Source organism: Actinia tenebrosa, unplaced genomic scaffold (assembly GCF_029948245.1).
Source record: "Actinia tenebrosa isolate PJP-AT-01 unplaced genomic scaffold, QUT_ActTen_1.0 PGA_scaffold4__44_contigs__length_22323623, whole genome shotgun sequence".
In the NCBI taxonomy this organism is placed as follows: domain Eukaryota; kingdom Metazoa; phylum Cnidaria; class Anthozoa; order Actiniaria; family Actiniidae; genus Actinia; species Actinia tenebrosa.
The window spans coordinates 19,939,157-19,960,402 of record NW_028292581.1 but is presented as its reverse complement, the minus strand read 5'-3'; the positions used below and the strand labels follow the sequence as shown (position 1 = coordinate 19,960,402).

Here is a 21,246-nt window from a genome sequence, read left to right as displayed (position 1 = left end):
AAAAAAAAAAAAAAAAAAAAAATTCCGGGTCAAGTTTTTGTTGGTGTCCCCCCCCCCCCCCCCCCCCTTTTCTTTAATTTTTTTCCTTTTCCTTATTAGCAATATCTTATTACAACTTTTATTTTCTTCTATTTTTTTCAATCACGCAAAAATTGGATATTCGTGAAAGACACTTGGGCGAAAATGAAAGTTACGAAACTATGTTTCAACCAGTAGTAAAATTTAATGCCCGTTAAAATACCTATTTTGGAGCTGCTACAAAATACACAATCGAAGAAGATTTAGATAATTTAATTGCTGTAAATCTCTTTTTTGCAGTCGTGTCAAAAGCTGTCATTCTCGAAAACGGAGGAACTTTCGTAATTTTAAAAATACTCTTTATGTCTCTTTTAGGCTTCTCGCCAAATTATAGACTCCTTGCAGTCCGTCGAAATGCAGCTCGAGTTGGAGGACATAAATATAGGTTTCCAATTCTCAGGAGATTGAAATTATTTTCTTTTTTCCTCCAAATTGAGCTGCTTTGACGTCACATGCAAGGGGTTTATTGACCTCATTTGTTTTCCCATTTCCGACCCATATGTCATTCCCTAGAATATCAATTCTTTGTTTCACGAGTTGCGCACGAGAAGGCACATGAATATTGATACAGCTCATGCATCGATTCTTCTTACTAATTTTTATTCCTTTATTCATTAGCTTTATAGCTAATTATGGGAAGATATGAACAAACAGGGAAAGAACAAAAGGGCAAGAGTCCGTGTAAAGTTCGTCCAAAATGAATGTTTGCACAAGTACTAAATAATAATGAGAAACATTAAAAGCGGAAGCGTTTACACGTGACGTCACAGCGACCATCTTGGTGTATATTTTTATGCAAAAATCAATCATAAAGTTCCTTTGTCTGGTACACCAATAGGTTGCTATCAATAGACGTCACTTCCGGTAATAGCTCTTTTTTGATGACTTGTAGAATCCTGGAGGTCGTTTTGATCTCTTGCTTTCTGGTTTGATGTCGTGAAAATAGTCAAATACAATAGTTTGAGGACTTATTTTGATGTGTTTTGACTTAGCATCCGCTAGTTGCCCCCCAGTAAACCGCTTGTTTGCCCCCCAGTCAACTCCAAAAAGTCACGTGATTGATAGTAAGCAATATGGCTGCCTTGTCACGTGAGTGAAAACATTCTAGGTTTTAGTTCTGTAATGTCAAAGGTAGCCTGTCATTGGGAAAATAGTGTCTGTAAAGGAGAAGTTTTTGTAGAACTGTTTCGGATTATTCTTACTGGCGGGAATGACACGTGGTCTGTAATGTTACATAATGTTACTTAACAGGACCACGTGTCATTCCCGTACGTAATAGCCACACATTGCACCAAGACGAATGAGGCACCGTACTTTTTCGTCGCTGGTTGGCCTCCCGTCGTCACGCGTCCAGTGAATACGGTTGATGAATCAGCAACTATTTGAATAACTTCTTGAAATTCTTTAATACGCCGTGAACAGAGTCGGTTACGGTCTGCTGCAGAGGGTCAAATTCAAATATTTTTTAATACACTGACGTCTGCGGATTCCGCTGTCCGCACGAGGCCACATATTCATACGCGCATTTCAATAAAATCATTTGTGTTTCTTTCGTTTTTTAAAATCTGCAACGAAAAAGTTCAGAAATTCAAAAATAACCGGATACGCGTGAAGGGATCTAAGGTTAAGGTTATTGCCGGCAAAAATTAAAAAGATAATTAATGCATCCGTATAACTTAGCGCCCACCATACTGTTGCCAATAGCAACTACGTCGTACAGTGCCCCCTTAATTTTGTAGTGTTATGGGTGAGCAAGGCGAGTGAAGCCGAAGGAAAAAATGCTTGTGCAAATGGACTCTCGCGATTAGGGAAAAAACAGGTTATTGCTACACCAGAAGGCTTACACCAGTCTACCTTCTTGGTACAGAACTCTTCTTTAAGGCATGACAAGCCTTGATTTGGTCTTCGATGAGGATGCAAACACAACAAACCATCCTATAGTATCTCAAAAATACTGCTACGATTTGAACAGAAACAGCTCCTTCGTTCACTACGACGACATCGATGGAGGAGTGCCTCAAATCTTCGGCCTTAACATCTTAGGATGGGCGGTAAATATAATATTTTCCATTATTGTAGACCTATTGTATCGTTGAAACCTTGTAAATAATTTCAGTCGTTTCGAAACTCGATCTACTGTAGTTGACGGCTTTCCTGCACCGCCTTGATCGCAGAAGCGCCTTCCCAAATCACTGTGTTTACAAACCTTTTTCCACTTGAAAAATTCTCCAAAAAACAAGCTTTTATTTTTACTTAGCGTAACTTAGTTACTGTACAAAGGCTGAACTATATTTGCCGTTTTAATAGTATTTCATTTTCTAAAAAATGTATTTTCTTGCCAGACTTCTAGGAGTTTTTAACAGTAAAGCTGTTATGCAAATTTTTCTCCAGGTATCTCGCTAGGAATTCAAATATTTTGTCTGGCGAGCGATTATTTTTGAGCATTTTACTTTATATTTTAAAAACAAATAAGCTGTTTCAGCAGTATCTAAATTGATCTATCCAGATCTCACTTTAAAAACTGAAAGTTCTGTAGTAGAGTTTTCAAGAAACGCTTGAACATGAACATGAAATCATACTAAATTAGCGCCAAAACAATGATGAATTCCAAATTTAAAATTCCCAGTTCGTAAATAAAATAATCTTGGTACTCATTTTCAAAATTTTCATAGATGCCATAGTTTATATATATATTGTTGTAAATATTTGTCAGAATTTTAGTCTAAATAAGCAGGTAAATTTCGCGTGTACAAGAATTTTTCTTTTCATTTTTTTTTTTTTTTTTGAAAAACGCTAGACATGAACAGGTGAAAACAGGGTGGACTCAAGTCCTATCCTCGACAGTTTTCCTTAAAAAATAAGTTACTTTATCAGATTCCACACGCAAAAAGATATTCTGAATCTCAAATATAAAAATAATTCTATGAACTTTCTATCTGATGCTATATGTAAAAATGTAATTCATCCGAGATATATATATTATATCATTGGAATTTTTTTGTATTAAAAAAAGCACTACACAGCAGTCCAAATTTTCGATTTATAATCGATAACATTCTCCACATTTGACTATTGTTTGGCTATATATCTCATTATAATTACCCCAATATTGTTCTGTCAGTAAAATTTGTTAAAATTCTTAAAAAAGTCAAATTTATTTTAGGTTATTTATTTATTTTACCTTTAGTTTTTGGTTTTTCAATGCATATTTATTCAAATCATATATCAATTATTTCCATAATACCATTAATACATGTTTTGTAATTGTATTAATTCTGCAAACGCAGACATTCCAACAGCTTGTTGTGAAATTGGTATTTCAATGCCGCCAGTCTAGAAAATAAAAAGTACAGACTGATTATTTTTGATTGACGGCAGCAAAAGACCAAATTTCAGCATGCAGCATGCAAATTTCACCCCCCTTTTCCGTATAAAAGCTTTATAATAGTCACCCCCCTTCTAAAGTTCCTGGACCCGCCCCTGTAGTTGTACTGGAGTTTTAGTTATATGTGTTTTTGTGAAATCGTTTTTGTGGTATAAATCAGGATTTTGAAAACTCACTCAGTGGTGCATGCAGCCATTATTGCACGAATCAAGTTAAATCATAAAACGTTTGAGCTTGGTTTGCTATTAAATAATTTATTCCTTCTGCAGACAAACGCCCTTTACAATCTCCAACTTTGTTTATTACTTGAAATCTCTTGTATGTACAGTATGTATGTCTCAGTTTTAAAGTGACTCAGTCTAAACTTTAGATTTCTTTTTGACAGATTATAATAGTGCTTTTTTGTGTTATTCGTCGACTGGTTTGGGACTATGGAAGGCTAGCAGTGTCACAGAAAGAGGATCAGGGGTAAGAAAGTAAATACTGTAACACCACCTTGCCTATAATTGCACATAACATTGATAATGATAATGATTTATATAAGCACCCTTGCTATGAATGAATATAATCCAAGGCACTTTATATTTTGAATGTCAGATTGCTTTTTATGCAATTACAAACATGAGAGATGGTTAGTATGAGGTGTACTGTAGGCACTGAAGGTGGTCACTGCCAGGGTTTCATTATATTCTCAGGGGTTCTTTTACATCCCTCCTTTATTGGTTGGTAGTGATGAATTGTGCATTTTTCATTCATTTATGTTAGTTTATTGAAATGTATTTATTGTAACATAAGATACAGAAGCGCCATCTAAAGTTGTCATCTGAGCCAGAGCCACTTTAATTATTTCTTCACTTTTAGCCCCAAACAGCTAGCTTTGAGCAGACTATTTTTGGGAACATTTACAAAACGATGTGATTCAAATGTTTTGGTTTTTACAAAATGTACATTATTGTCTCTCTTTTGTCTAGAGACACTTTTTTGGTTGACCAACTTATCGCAATGTAAAATTTATCATCATAAAACATTTATAAAACTGACTCACAATCAACTTTATGCCAGTTGAATTTCTTATTTTATGAAGTCAATTCTCAATTAATTGTTTTGTCAAAATAGAAAAATTTTGTGGTCATAAAACACTACATTTATGTTTGGATTATACAGATATCATTAACATTAGACTCTTTAAATTTAGTAGCTATTTTCATAATTATATTTTTTAGATGGACATCATTGTTTTATGGGCAGACTAATAGTTCTTCCAAAGAAAAACCAGACCAAGACACACCAATCAAGTTTCCTGAAGTTAAAAATAAGGTATACCATTGTGTGAAGCCAAGCAAGTGTCCTTGTCATCATTCTCAATAATAACTGAACCTCAGGGACTTTTGTTTGTTTGAACTCCATTGATTATTTTTTGGCCATTCTCTGTTCACTAGTTATCAATTTTGACTACTATAACTGTATTAATTTTCCAAGATCATTCTCTATTGATTTATATCGTTAGTCAAAAGGAAATGCCTAGCATGGGACCTAGAGTCCAGTTCGTACTTTCCTCTTTGGGTAGCATGTTGGTTCTGTAATTTTCCTTCCTGATTGATACCCAATAAAATTTGTAAAAAAAAATACTATAGCATGTTCTTTTTACATGTAATTGTATAAAATAATTTAATTAAGTGGCTCTTCTGTTTTTCTTCTTATATATAGGATCTGTTGTCATGGATACCAGTGTTATTCAAGGTCAAAGACGAGCATATCCATATGAAGTGTGGGGTGGATGCATTACAGTACATTCAGTTCCAGAAGCATCTTATCATCTATACTGTGATTATATTCTGCTTGTCTATTGGAATCATTCTTCCTGTAAACTACTCTGGAACCAATGGTGAGTAAGATTAAGTACTAGATATACAGTGTGTGCAACCAAGTTGGGTCAAAATCCTTTGAGATATGAAGGACAATGAAACAACTGCTACCTTGGTTGATCTAACGAGAAAAGCTAATGAGGAATGCTTTGTTATCGTCAACCAAGAAGGTGGTCATGATGTAACATGCCCATGCTGTATCGGCACTAAAATGGCAAATGGAAGATTACGAATTAAAGCTTACATTAATTTTACCAGTTTACCAATTGGTTACCAATTTGATTTTTTTAAATAAAAAAGTTTGATGGCATAAGAAGGTTGTTGTTGTTGTCATGGCAACGCTTAATGTCATATTTCATTATTTATTTCTAAGCAATATTTTGACAGGGCAGTCCAATTCTGCTTAGGCTAGTTTAAATGGAGGCCTTAAAATGGACTGTGAGCAGTCCCACTTTTTCCTCCAAACTCAATAAGGGCGAGTGTTTTGGGATCCACAGGAATCCCAAAACACACTCTTACTGAGTTGGGAGAGAAAAGCAAGACCACTTGCAGTCCAGCCTGAAAAAACCTGTCAAGTTTTGATATTCATTGTGAACTTAGGTTTGTGGTCATTGTCTTCCCCATTTTGCTTACCGTCATATATTTATTATGACCATGTACAGCTGTAATGCCTTTCCAGGTCATTATTGTGAGTGTATTTATGTGCAAGCACTGAAAAAAAAACACTTTTCATCCTCCTTAAAAAATACGACAGTGCCACTACTATAACTGAGGCCACCTAGACAGCAAGAACTAATCAAATTCTAGAAATAAATACTATACATACTAATGATGGAAAGGTAAATTATACACCATACTAGGTATTCCACTACTAGGTAGTGGAGCCAATCAGAAACTAGCAAAATAATAATAATACATGTAGTCTTTCAAAAAATAATAAATGATAAAATAAATAATAATAACCTTTCAGCATATCCTTTTATTCCGAGGAGAAAATGACAATGGCTATCTAGTCGTTTACACGTAACATCAGGATCAAATTAGCATTCTCATTCAGGCTAGGTTTCTGATTGGCTTGACATTGACTTTGCATTGTTTTCAAATTTATTCATTCTACGATTTGATTGGTCCTTGGTGTCTAGGTGGCCCTATTTGTAGTAGTCACACTGAAAATGAAATACTAATTGAGGCCATTTAATTGTATACCTTAAAAAAAAAGATTTTTGGACCAAAAAGACTGGATAGTATCACAACCTGCATATACCCAAAATTATGCAAATATATTTATTGCAATGTGCCAACCGCCACCCGGTTAGCTCAGTTGGTAAGAGCATCAGTCTGTGGTTCAAGCCTCGGCTGGACCAACGCTCAGGTTCTTAAAATAAACGAGGAAAGGTGCTGCCTTTGCAATTACATCTGCAAATGGTTAGACCTTCAAGTCTTCTCGGACAAGGACTTAAAACCGTAGGCCCCATCTGTCTTCACTATATAACCCTGTATAAGGCAGACGTAAAAGATCCACTGAAGACTCCGGTGACAACCACCTTCAGTGCCCGTGCTAACCGGCTGCCTTATCAATTGGGTCACAAGGCCTGTTAGGCATCAAGCCGTCCATCCAGGAGTGGTAAATGCATTAAATTAGAATTCTGAATTCAGATATTTTATTTGTTTGAAGAAAACTACGAAAATAAAATTAATGATTAAAATCTTTATCCCATTAGGGAAAAAAAATTAATAATAATAATGAATAATACCTTTTTTCAGAGCCATACAGGAACAGCTTTGGAGCCACTACTGTGTCCAACCTGGACGTACAATCCCATGAATCTGGCATTCTCTGGTTGCATTGCACCTTCTCATTCATTTACATGATCATTTTAATGGTCATTTTGCATCATTTTATGTCGTTGTTTAAATTTGAGAGCAAGCATGATTCAACCCATAGTGTGATGATAACCAATATACCCAAGAATGTCACCAAGGAGATGATTGAGAAGCACTTTGTGTAAGTCATGTTGAATATCACGTTATTCTTCATTCATTATATTATATATAATATACCTATTTCAAAAAACGTTGCCAAAGGGCAGTGGCAGATCCAGGGGGGGTCGAAGGGGTCCACGGAACCCCCCTTGGAGGTTTGATCTTTTAGGTAATAGAAATATGTCTTATATAAATTTTGCTTAAAAGTATCCACAAAGATAATGTTGAACACGAAATGATAGATATTTGCTGTTATAATGTTTAATTTACCTTTAAGTTCCGTTACTACATGTAGATAGTAAATTAGGTGATTAGAGCCAATTTTTTTGTCAAACATCGACTTAACAAGAGAATCACACACAGCTTAAGAAACGGAACCCCCCTTTGAAAAATCCTGGATCCGCCACTAAAGTGGATAGGCGATAGGCGAAGAATAGCTGGAATGACTTGTGTTTCTGCTTCTTATTCTCGTCAAGAACATTGACCTTAGTGTTGAGACTTATTCAATGTTCTTCGTATTCAACGAAACCATTTCCACATCGGAATGACCTATCGCCTTTGGCGATGACCACGTTTATTGAAATAGGTTAGTCACCAAAAACCTAGAATTAGCTGCAATCGTTGAGGATCATAGGAAATACTTAATATCAAACAAGTAAAGTTTTTGATTCAAAAAGCTGGTAGTCTATCTTTACTGCATTTTTACAACATTATGCAGACTTCGAGGTTCTAATCAGGATCTCAGGGTTTCCCTCGTTTGTGCATTAATTTTTATAAACTATGCATTTATATCCCAAAAGTGAGGTTTACGGTGACGAAGAAATCGAAGAGGTCCAACTGGCATATGACTGTGGCAAACTAGACAAAATCCAAAGGAAAATAGAAGCTGCGCGCCTTGGACTAGAGCACTGCGAAGAGACTTACCAGATTACAGGAGAACGACCCATTACCACTGTCAGCACGCGCAAATGCTGTCCTTGCTGCACGTGCTGTGGTGCTCTGCACGTGGATGGAATTGATTATTTTACTGAGGAGGAGGAAGAGGCTAAAAAACAGTTTGAAGATACCAAGGGATCGCTGAAAAGTTTGGGTGTTGCATTTGTTACTTTTGTGAAGGAATCTACGACCTTGAAGTGAGTATATGATCAGCCATTGCTTGTATACTGTACATACAGTGCTTCCCAATCACATGCACGAATGTGTTCGTTCGTTCCTTTCTTCCTTCGTTCGTTCGTTCGTTCGTTCGTTCGTTCGTTCCTTTCTTCCTTCCTTCGTTTCTTCCTTCGTTCCTTCCTTTCTTCCTTCCTTCGTTTCTTCCTTCGTTCCTTCCTTTCTTCCTTCCTTCGTTTCTTCCTTCGTTCCTTCCTTTCTTCCTTCCTTCCTTTCTTCCTTCGTTCCTTCCTTTCTTCCTTCCTTTCTTCCTTCCTTTCTTCCTTCCTTCCTTTCTTCCTTCCTTCGTTTCTTCCTTCGTTCCTTCGTTTCTTCCTTCATTCCTTCGTTCCTTCCTTCTTTCCTTCTTTCCTTCCTTCCTTCCTTCCTTCCTTCGTTCCTTCCTTCCTTCGTTCGTTCGTTCCTTCTTTCCTTCCTTCCTTCCTTCCTTCGTTTGTTTGTTCGTTCGTTCGTTCGTTCGTTCGTTCGTTCGTTCGTTCGTTCGTTCGTTCGTTCGTTCGTTCGTTCGTTCGTTCCTTCCTTCCTAACCTTCCTTCCTTCCTTCGTTTGTTCGTTCGTTCGTTCGTTCGTTTGATCGATCGATCAATCGACGTGGTGTGCAATGCAAGGTATTTGAAGTTTAACTATAAAATTTATCTTTTTTTTTTTTTACTCTAAAAGGTGTCTAAAAGATTTCAATATCATCAAGCATGGGAGCCCAGAATCATCAGTTTCTCGCAAGATCTTCTCTGATCATTGGAATGTAGCTGTTGCGCCCAATGCAGGTGACATCCTGTGGGATCATCTATCCGTGGACCCTGAGAGCTGGTGGGCAAGAGCGCTGATCATCAATATCGTGTTGTTTATCTTCGTATTGTTTGTGACCACACCCACTGTCATGATTACTATGGTCTATCAATTCAAGACTTATGTCCGTAAGTACCAAACGACCACCATCAAACGATCTCAGTCTTCTCTGATGAAAGTCAGGGCATGGCGAACTAACTGGGGAAAAAAATTAGTAATTTGGAATCTATAGTGCTGGGATTTGTAGGGGAAGGAGAATTGCAGGACCTACTCACATGAGATGCTGAGTCAGGGTACGGGTGACTCAAAGATTGAGTTGGAATTTAGCGTGGTTTTGCGGAGGGTGAAAAAGCGGAGCCCTTGAATCAAGACCCAACAAACTCTACTCACGTGTGATGCTTAGTCAGGGGTCGGGAGACTTGAAAATGGAATAGAATTTTTAATAGCGTGTTAGGCTTTGCAGAGTAACTCGCAGATCAAATTAGAAATTAGTGGGTTTTTGCGCAGAAACCTATAACAGGCTTTATAAAATAACTGTTATAAACTCGCATTCTGATTAGTTGGGAGCGCATGCTTTATGAGAGCACACAGCACGCAAGCGCCCTTTACATTTTATAAAAGAAGTGCTTTTCCTAACACTTCTCTGCACAGTGCCCGTGCACGCGTTTTCTATTTCTTCAAGATAAAATTTCTTAATTTTAAAAAGGGAGAAAGCCAACGAACTCTATTATGCTGCTAAATTCCGGTTATGATTAACGGCTGCTACACGCTATGTTTCCTGAAAAGTCAGGAAATTTTGTCAATTAATAAAGGATTCATTTATTTTTCAGAGTCCAAAAACCCCAAACTAGTGATCACACCAAATCCTTTCTTCACCCAGTTTCTTCCCACTATCATGCTGTGGACGTTCTCTGCTACTCTCCCTGCTGTTGTCTCTTATTCTAGTTATTTTGAAGCTCATTGGACAAGGTAAGGGTTATTTAAAAATTAAGTGGAAGTGAATATCGGAGAATATTTACCGAGGCGCGAGTCTTCGAGCAAAATCATTCAAGATTTACTTGTTTGGCGAAAACTTTTTTTTTTTTTCTTAATAAATAAATAGAAACTATTGTGTCAGTGTTATCAAACGCTTATTAGCAGCATTTATTTATTTTATTTGTTTATTTTTATCTTTATTTATTTTTTATTTAATGGCCTGAAAATTCATCATTTCAAGAAGTGATACCTCAGTTTTGTAAATTTTCTCAATTCTGATTGGCTAATAAATTTTCTCAGATCAGCTGGGTGTCATGTGGTCTCCTACGCAGCCGCCATTAGTGTTGTCACATAACGCTCACTCCCCTAAGTCATTCAACATTCTTCATAAACGTATGATTCATTTTATTCCAGGTCTAAAAGGGAACATTCAGTTATGATCAAGACCTACATATTCTTGTTGCTGATGGTGATCTTTTTGCCATCACTTGCACTTACCAGGTAAATGATATCAAGCAGTTCTCTTGCTTTATTCACAAATATTTATTATTAGTTAAGATGACGTAATTAGCACTATATAAAGTCAAAAAGACCTTTTCAACGTACTCGTTCGTAACATTTTTTCAATTCAGACCATACGATTAAGACCCGGCTCGCATTGGTGAGAGGCGGCGCATTAGCAGCGCACGCCACCCGTGCTTTCCATAAATAATGATAATAGAGAGTTTTAGATTGACTTTATTTTTCTCCCCGCAAACGGCAAACGTGACCACGTTTTCATCGTTTTCCTTTATTTTACTTTACCTTTTACAAACCTTCTCACCAAGCGCAAATACTCTTTTGTTTTTCTACTACTTGGACTTTTTTGCGATTCTTTTTCAGTCATTTAAAAGAATTTGTTACTAGTCAACTGACGTTTCACGTTTGCCGTGAACGTAAATCTGAAACTCTCTAATAATAAAATCGTAATAATGTAGCTGCTCGAGCGTGGTCTGAATTAGGAAAACATTATGCCTTAAGTCCCCTAATCAGTAACAATGACGCCGGTGGAGGGAGGGATGTTATATTCCACATTTTCAACATCAAGTCATATCTCATATCGGATCATTGTTCTTTTCTAGCGCTGACACCCTCTTCCGCCTGACGTTTACTGGAAGCCCAAATTTCACCAAACAGCTGGCGTAAGTTATTTTGTTGAGTGTATTATAAGCGGAAAATCGCACGATCTTCTCGTGCAATTCAAAATTGATAGATACTCGTAATGTTTTAAAAGTTCTCAAATTGACTGGCCTAAATGCTCGTTCTTCCAACATCACTTGTACCTACCCGAATTGTACTCGAGATCGTGCGATTTCCTATAGAGGCTTTGCACCATCACGTGATGGCAGCCATGACAGGAGGCAGGAACAACTGAATCTGGTCTAATCTGATTTATATTAGAAAGAATTCAGTGGAAAATAATCTATTGTTTTGCCTCCTGTCATGGCTGCTATCACGTGAATGGTGCAAAGGCTCTACAGCAGTTTTCGTATGACTTTGAAAAGCTCGCGTCACGAACACTGTCGTGACACGGCAAGGCATACGTGCCAGGCCAATCACATTGCACAATAATTTACTCTGCATTCAATCAAATGCCCGCAACACGGCGTGGACACGGTCACGCAAACTTCACGGAACTGCCAGACAAAACACATTGCGCGAGAGAAAAAAACAGCCAATCAAAAGTCTAGAAAACATCACTATACTATCACAGCACGGCACGCTTACGGCACTGAGCTTTCCACGGTTATGCGAAAACTGCTCTATACAAAATGAAGAACTTAAAATAACGTTCTAATTCCCTCACATTCCAGGTGTGCATTTATGCCCAATAATGGTGCGTTCTTCGTGAACTATTTAGTGACCTCAGCTCTTATTGGTACGGCTCTTGAGCTGTGTCGCTTCCCTGAGCTAGCATCATACTTCGTGCGCATGTGTTTTGCCCGACACGATGGCGAGAAGAGACTCGTCAGGAAGGTAACCTCATTAATAGTGTGCCAGCCATTTTCTTCTTCTTCTAGCAATTCTTTAGTCTGCAGGGTTCGTACTGCTACTGGATTTTCTGGAATTTCATCCTCTCCACTTCAAATTCCCACTTTCTGCGTAATGTTTTCCCATTTCAGATCACGTGACATTCCCTAGAGTAGAATTTCTTTGTTTAACGGTTGCGCACGAGAAGACACACAAATGGATGGATACATCTCAAACAAAGAATCTTATCCTCAAGAGAATGACACGTGGTCTGATATGGGAAAATATTACGCTCACACCCAAAAGGTCTATTCATGTGTCTTTCAAACAAGCACGGGTGGCGTGCGCTGCTATGCGGCCCGAGTTCGAGTCCTGCCGATCTCGATGTCGTATGAGTAGAGTTGTTTGTTGGTTCTCTCCTGTGCTTCGAGGGGTTTTCTCCATAATTTTTATGATTTTTTCCCCTTTTTTTAGGAATCTGTAGCAGAGTTTGCCTTCGGTCATCAATACGCATGGATGATCGTCATCTATTCCGTCATGGCCGTCTATTCCATTACTTGTCCCCTGGTTACACCCTTTGGTAAGCTCACCATACGCATTGTACACACAATCACTTGCTAAACAAATACAGTATGAAAACTGTTTCACTTTCACTCACACAATATCTTATGCGTATATTAGCCTTTCCGAGGTCGAGGAAAAAAGTGGGTCGAGTTGGCAGTGCATTGTGGGACTGTTTTAGGGGACAAAATAGACAGTATCTTTGAAATATATCCTTAACATAGGCTCTGCAATGCCATTTTGACCTACGTTTTGACTCAACCTCAGATTGGTGAGTTAGCCGTGCCCTGACTTAGATCAACCCAGAGGTTGTTTCAGGGTCTGATCTGCGAGTTAGCCGTGCCCTGACTTAGATCAGCCCAGAGGTTGTTTCAGGGTCTGATCTGCGAGTTAGCCGTGCCCTGACTTAGATCAGCCCAGAGGTTGTTTCAGGGTCTGATCTGCGAGTTAGCCGTGCCCTGACTTAGATCAGCCCAGAGGTTGTTTCAGGGTTCGATCTGTGAGTTAGCCATGCCCTGACTTAGATCAGCCCAGAGGTTGTTTCAGGGTTCGATCTGTGAGTTAGCCATGCCCTGACTTAGATCAGCCCAGAGGTTGTTTCAGAGTTCGATCTGTGAGTTAGCCGTGCCCTGACTTAGATCAGCCCAGAGGTTGTTTCAGGGTTAGATCTGTGAGTTAGCCGTGCCCTGACTTAGATCTGCCCAGAGGTTGTTTCAGGGTTCGATCTGTGAGTTAGCCGTGCCCTGACTTAGATCAGCCCAGAGGTTGTTTCAGGGTTCGATCTGTGAGTTAGCCTTGCCCTGACTTAGATCAGCCCAGAGGTTGTTTCAGAGTTCAATCTGTGAGTTAGCCATGCCCTGACTTAGATCAGCCCAGAGGTTGTTTCAGGGTTCTATCTGTGAGTTAGCCGTGCCCTGACTTAGATCAGCCCAGAGGTTGTTTCATGGCATCGATAAATTTACAGGCTTAATATAATTAATGTAAAAAAATTTTCCATATATTTGTATGGCAGGTTTATTATACTTGATATTAAAGCATCTAGTTGACCGGTATAACCTGTACTTCAACTATCGCTCTCCTGCCTACAAGTACGTGGATCCGTCAGTACACACCACGGCAGTCTCTATCACCATTATCTCGACCTTCTTCCTCATGCTTTCCATCCTGTTCTTTGGCGTTGTACAACTAGGTATGTACTAATCTAGACTCGTGTGACCACAGGGAGCCCAATTGACATCAAAGTGTTCGACTAATCATAAAACCCCTTATGGTGTTCTATGTAGAGATACATGCCAGGGATGCCATTTACGCACACACACAACTATGTACTGCACATCTACATGGGCAAGAAAAACATTGTACTGTATTTTTGGTTGATTCTTTCATTTGCTTGTTTAATGGAGGACATTATTTTGTCCTCACATACAAAATATTTAATTAACGGGGTATTTTCTCCAAGTTTAATGTTCGTCACTTTTTTCTGTATTGGGCTCCCTTTGGCATTTCAATAGCCGCCGTCAGTGGACAGGTTTATAACGTGACATAACCTAGAGGAAAAGGTTTGTTTGCGTGACACAACAGAGAAAAAGATGTTTAGCGTGACAAAACTGAGAGAAAAAGGTTTGTAGCGTGACACAACCTAGAGAAAAATATATTTAACGTTAAGTAAGCTAGAGAAAAAGGTTTGTAACGTGACACAACCTAAAGAAAAATATATTTAGCGTAACATAACCCAGAGAAAAAATGTTCATAGCGTGACATAACCTAAATAAAAATATGTTTAGCGTAACATAACCCAGAAAAAAAGGTTTATAACGTGACATAACCTAAATAAAAATATGTTTAGCGTGACATAACCAGAGAAAAAGGTTTACAGCGTGACATAACCTTAGGAAAGGGGTTCGTAGCGTGACGTTTAGGAAAACCTCACTAACACTGATGTTTCAAATCTTTCTAATATACGGCCATGGATACAGTTTTTCTTTGCTCCCACTAAACAATTTGCTCATGATTCTTGTTTTCAAGGACTTTTTATTCCATATTACCGGTAGTTAATACTTTTCACTGACGTTTTCCTAATTTTGAATCCTTTTTTATATCAAGATTCACAACGTTAAATTCAATTGCTATAGTAACCAAATTCAACAATTAAGATATATAAGCCCGCGAAACCCGACTTTTTCGAACAGCAGTTTCCTTCTTCAGAACGGAACGTCGCGTAGCAACGACGTACTCCGTAGCAAAAATGAACACTTTTTCGTATATTTTTAAATTCGTTAAAAGTGGCCCAGTATGACTGGGTGAATTATACATTACGTGTCTTGCTAATCAGCTGGTGAGTTGGCAGTAAGGCTGCATACTGTCTTGCACATGCATACTTGTTTATAATCCAGCCGGTACTCGATCGACGTGCCTAGAAATGTTGGCTTACGAAGATATTGTGTCAGAAAACTTTGGTAGTAAGTATGGTCATTTGGTTAACTATACAATCATGCCTAGAGTAATACACCGAATTCTTCAGACTAAATCAAAAAACGAATGGTAAATCTCTGATGAAGGTTGTTGACTGTGCATAATATGAGATTGTCACAAGTCCACGTTAGGCTAATGTTTTGCCTTAAATCCGATAGAATCTTGCTCGTTTTATTTTGAATCGCATTTGTTTTTGAGAGTTCTGGTCGTTTTACGTTAGTATATTTGGCTTCATTAGCTCGACTTTTAAACCTTAAAAACTTAAGTTGAATATTATTTCAGTACGTTATTTACATGCTGACTCGAACTTTTGAAAAGTTTTGAATTTATGGATTTTCATTTTAAGTGTTTGGATTATTTTCTCTTGCATCCTTAACGCAAGATCCCTACTTTTTGGACTTCTTCTTACTTATGACCTTGGACGTTATCTTTTTAAAAGAGTTTACTGACTTGATTTGAATGTCGTGACTGATGAACCTTAGCCAATCATGGCACTCCACGTGAATATTTGGTGACAGCGGCGGGATATCTGATATATTTACTGATCTTATGCGACTTACTGATCTAGACATACATAAATCAAAGAAATAAATCACTTTTATTTAAGTGTCTAGTCGTTCTAGCCTTTCGCACTAATTGGAGACACTTTTCGCTCAGACGCACTACCACTACATTATATTCTATGCTCACAACGCTCAACTCACCTGTTGATTTTTACGGAGGGAGGAAACCGGAGCACACCCTCGTAGCATAGGAGAGAACAGCGACCGCAGGGCTCGAACTAGCGACCCGACCCGTTGGCCGCACAGCTCAGTTCTTTTTTGTTCCTTCTCATAAGCACTAAATATGATTTACGCAACCAACATGGCAAACTAATCATGTCCAAGCCACGTACTTATTATTTGAAACGGTCCTTGGTCGTGTGGTCATAGCGTCGGTCTCGCAACCCGGTAACGCTGAGTTCGAGTCCGGCTGTGGCCACTAGCTGAGACTGTATTTGACCTGGTTTCTAGCTGGCTGACTGACTGACTGAGATATTGATATGTTTGTTTATTTAAATTATGGAATGATTTAGAGTGATTTTCATATGATCGTGAAAGAATAGGCAAACTAATAGTTAGTAGTAGACTCTAAACCAATGATTTTCTTTTGTTCTTTATCAACTATTACAAACTAAATGGTCTATTTTCTTTCACGGTCATATGAAAATCATTCTATCACAGATCTAGAAAGCAGGAATAGAGCACTGGTATAGTTGGAATAATGTAGTGTTGTTATTTCTCCAGGTATCAATGATCCTCAGACTATCTTCACCCTTGTACTGGTGATACTTACTATTATTGCTTTGATTGCACGACTTTTCTTTGGTGTTTTCAAGAAACTCGGACCCTTTAAGGTACATTGTTTGTCCATGTCCATGATTCATAGGCCTTGTTGATGCTAACAATTAGCCATGCCGAGATGAAGGAAAAAGCTTGGGACTGTTTTAGGGGACGAAATAGACGCCATCTTGGAAATATGTCCCTAAAACAGCCCCACAATGCACTGTAATGTGAACTCGACACAGTTTTTTTTCCTCAATGAATGACCAATAATAAACACTGTGGTTTTTTTCCTTTCCAATTGCTCCGTTTCCACTTAGTTTGAATAATTTCTTCTCTTTTTACAAAGCATTGACATTTCCAGTGGCTGACTCCTCCCAACCCCTTCCCCCTCTCTTCCTAAAAAGTGGTCAATAGATCTCTTTACCTTGGGCGTAATGTTTTCCTATTTCAGACCACGTGTCATTCCCTGGAGAATAAGGTTCTTTGTTTGAGTTGTATCCACATTCATGTGTCTTATGCGCGACCGTTAAACAAAGAAATGATACTCTAGGGAATTACGCGTGGTACTGTACGCGCAATCCGAAAATATCTCTTTTGTAAAGACCCTTCCCCCAAGGGTTCCTGTTACGTGATGTTACCTATCCCACCAAGACTTTCTAGTTATTTCAAGCTAAGCCTAGTCTCTTACGCAGCCGCTATTAGTCCCATTAGTGTCGTCACGCAATGCTCACGTTGAGTCACGACACTAATAGCGGCTGCGTATGAGACTGGGTATGACACCTTGCACGATTAAGAAAAAAAATCTCCTTACTCTTTCATTTCTCATTATCCCAGCAGCGATTACAAACCGACGAAGAGGAAAACATTACAGAAAAATATATGCCGGTAAGACTTGAGGTCGAATAAATATTGCTACTACTGCCCATCTGCTACGCTCGATTCTGCATACTTCTGTTCGATAACTTAGTCTTATCAGATTTTTTCTGAATATTGCTATTACAATGTAGTCAAATCCAACTATTGGTCTATATATCATCAATGCTGCGTTCTTATTGGATGAGCTAAGTTATATCCCACTAGTGCCGACTTTGAAAACCAATCCATTAAGGTTAACTTCAATAGACCTATTTAGCTTCGTTGTTTGTTGTGCACATTTCAGACCATGTGATGCCACTCTTGGGAGTTGATTCTTTCATGTGTAAATATCTCAACATTTTCGTCATAAAAGAACAATCCTCAAGAGAATGTCATGTGATCTTAAATTGGCAATTTGCATACGAAGGTAAATGGGTATATTCAAAACTTGTTTGCATCTATACATTTGACCGACTATAGTTGGATAACCCTTTCGCCCTCAATAACCCATTCGAGCTCGAGGACTAATTGCTATGGCTAGGAAAGATGTAATGAATGAGCTGTGTTGATAAAACTGTAAGGGTTCTGGTAATAAAGTAGGATTACAACTTACTGCTGGTGGAATCAGGGGAGATCACTAGGTGTCTGTCTCCCGCCCTCAGTGCCCCTGTAATTACATCTGCTAATGGTTAAACCCTTCACGTGGCTAGGATGACCACGTAAAATGGCGGTCCCGTCTCACTTAGAGACGTTAAACATAGAGGGCCACAAGTTTAGTTGGCAACTGTTACCTGTCACCTTGGGTTAGCTTCAGTTTCTTAGTCCTCACCCCCACCCCCTCCCCCTCCCTTGTCGGTATGATGTACAGATCATTTACCTGGTCATTTCCTTTCTGTTGTGTACAGGAGGCATATCTTCCGCCTGTTTTACGCACCAAACGAGAGGGTAACACATCTAGTGATGATTCCAGTCCATCACAGCTCACTCGGCGAAAGACCTACGGCAGTACCAGTTCACCACAGCCAAATGATCACGTGATCGACGCTACAAATTTAACGCCAAGTACAGAGACGGTGGTATCCATGGGAGACGAAGAAAAATAATCATAAATTAGTTCTATTTTCAATTTGTCAATTGTATTTTTTTGATGTTTACATCGGTGTAGACATTTTAAATTTCAATTTGGGAGAAGAGGAAAATGCTTATTTAATTGCATTTATTATATTCTCTCCCAGCTTTCGTTTCTTATGTCACATGATAAATCGTATTCTACAAGAATATAAATCGTATTCTACAAGAATATAATCTAGTTCATTGGTTTTTCGAGCATTGAAAATAAAGATCCCACAACATTGCTTGACGAAGGCTTTCTAAAGCCTGAGCGGGTCAGCGTAAATTTAAAATAAGAATTACCATTCAATTTCTCGTGCCTCTGGGAATAATTCATTCATTACTTTAAATTTTTCCAGACTTCCGCGAGTGACGTCATGGCCACTATGTTGGTGGAATTCGTTAAAATAATTTGTTGTGGGTTTGTTTTGTTATAACAACCAACATGGCGGCTTTCTTTGCTAAGAATTACACTGTGACATTTCATTGGACGTGATAACGTTTCCCGCCATTTGGCGGATTCCAAGTAAAAGTCATTTGAGTGCCGTGATATAGGTAGAATTTGCTGTTATTATTGGACGTATAACGTTTCCCGCCGTTTTGTGAATTGCACGTGGAAGCCATTTTAGGGTCGTGGAAGCCATCTGATTGTCGTGGTATAAGTAGAATAAGCTGTTATTATTGGACGTGATAATGTTTCTTGCCATTTGGCGGATTCCAAGTGGAAGCCATTTGAGTGTCGTATATGTAAAATCTAAGGTTAAACTTAGCTGAAAAGTAAAGCGGACTTTACGTCTCTACTGCATGGCTTATTTAAGGTGGCTGCCTACTTTTGAACGTTCGATTTGAGCCCACGATGTGCGCGCGCTCAAAACCGCTGAAAAATCTACAGATTTTATTGAAGAACCATACGCGTTTTGAGCTTCAACAGGGCAAAACCCTCAAATTTTGCACGGGACTCTATATTTTTTGATAGCTCATTCGAAAAAACTCCTAAAAATCTAGGTTATATCAACATTTTAGGAAAAGTTTAAATCAGGAACACGTGAAAAAATAGATTTTTGTAGGGATTTTTGTTCGACTTTATGAGATTTTTTAAGAGCACCGAAACTACAAAATATGACAAATCAATGTATCTCTCTGTCTTTTTGTCGAAAATATCCATGTATTATTGTAGAAGGATTGACTAACCTTCGTTCGTGCAATCATATAGTCTGCAAATAACTATTATCTTATCAATCTTAATTTTTTTCTAATCACTTCTGGTGGCGCAATTTTTACTCCAAAAGCTCGTGCGTAGGCTTCCATTAAATGCTGATTATCTCGAAAACGAGCTCGGGGCACCCTATTTTTCTTTACAGATTTGGAATCAGCATAAAATTTCAATTCGGAAAGTCGAAGTTTTAAGAAAAGCTTAAATCAATTTCCAAAAGTAGGCAGTCACCTTAAGTGAAGTAAATATTAATTTATTAATTTATTAATTTGAAGCCGGTTTTTATTTTGCGGTACACGGAAGGATTCCAAAAAAATATTTTGTAACACTGAGGCTTCACGTACATGAGCGAAGGGTGATCCAAACTGCTTCAACTACGGCTAAGGTCAAACGGCGATTTTACACGATGAACTGAACTTAATGACAAAAAAGACCCTCCCCCACTTAGTGGCCAAAAATGAATAATTTAGCCCTAGCAGTAGTAGAATCACCCTATCTCCATGTATGCGGAGCGTAGGAGATCCAGGAAAGTTAACCGGGCTTCCCCAACGCCCAGGTACTATAAATAATAAGTAATACGCTTTAAATTCTAGGTTTCCAGGGGTTTAGAACGCATGAGTTTTAGTGGGATATAGGGTTAAACTTGGGATTAGATCTTTATAAGATCTGTGTTGAACGAATCACTTGGTTCGTAGGAGTATTAAATTATTAAATTCTTTGAAAATAAACATATTTCTGTTCTATAACATGCTCTCTTCTCAACTATTTTAACACACGAAATATATGGCGATCCTTCAGGAGCGCGGTGGCCTGCATAAGGGAGGGGTGGGTACAGCACAAAGTCCAGCCTAGCAACCATATTTTTCACCTTGAAAAAAATTTAGTATTACACTGAAATGCATAGACTATGCATTTAAGTTTATGCAGTAAGATCGTCTAGAGATTTACCAATCTCGTACCCAGAGCCTGCGTTTCTTCTGGCCTGCGTTCTTTGCCGCAGGCCAGAAGAAACAGGCTGCGGATAAGACATTGGGGCTTACGCCTCGTGAGTCCATAACATTTTGACCAACTTTTGACGTCATATCGTGGTAAATAAGAGGACATACCACGCTCAACCATCGTAAATTTGTTTTTTACTACAAACCTCACAAAACTCTAGGAAATAGACTGCACGAAATCTTGCATGACGCCATTTGTTGGTATGGCCTCTTATTTACGATGTTTTTTAACCAATCAGCGCGCGAGAAAATTTACAATTGTGGTAAAATTTACAATTGTGGTAAAAATTAATCATCTAGTATAGTTCAAGAAGCGCGTCCAGTTTTGTACTACCAGTAAGATAGCAAAATAAACGGTCCATAGCGAGTAAAAAATATCAATACAGGCCATTTTAAACAGATCTTTGTGTCCGCGCGCAAAAAGATTTAATGATCTATGCAAATTCGAAAAAGGCATTTC

The 21,246-nt window shown here is 38.3% G+C and overlaps 1 protein-coding gene across 2 annotated transcripts; it reads left to right on the top strand.

Moving 5' to 3' along the window:
- The first annotated feature begins 1,824 nt into the window (after positions 1-1,824).
- On the top strand, positions 1,825-20,534 carry LOC116296501 (mechanosensitive cation channel TMEM63B). Of its 2 annotated transcripts, none has more exons than XM_031704526.2 (16): positions 1,825-2,129; positions 3,849-3,931; positions 4,687-4,780; positions 5,171-5,348; positions 7,093-7,333; positions 8,112-8,444; positions 9,142-9,395; positions 10,098-10,236; positions 10,657-10,743; positions 11,364-11,423; positions 12,096-12,258; positions 12,727-12,832; positions 13,826-14,002; positions 16,572-16,681; positions 17,448-17,495; positions 18,371-20,534. In XM_031704526.2, the coding sequence occupies exons 1-16, from the start codon at positions 1,962-1,964 to the stop codon at positions 18,566-18,568; spliced, it is 2,439 nt and encodes an 812-aa protein (XP_031560386.1). In that variant the 5' UTR covers positions 1,825-1,961; the 3' UTR covers positions 18,569-20,534. The 2 variants fall into 2 exon arrangements, with proteins under 2 accessions (XP_031560386.1, XP_031560385.1); XM_031704525.2 differs by having other exon boundaries at positions 17,445-17,495.
- Positions 20,535-21,246: the final 712 nt, after the last annotated feature.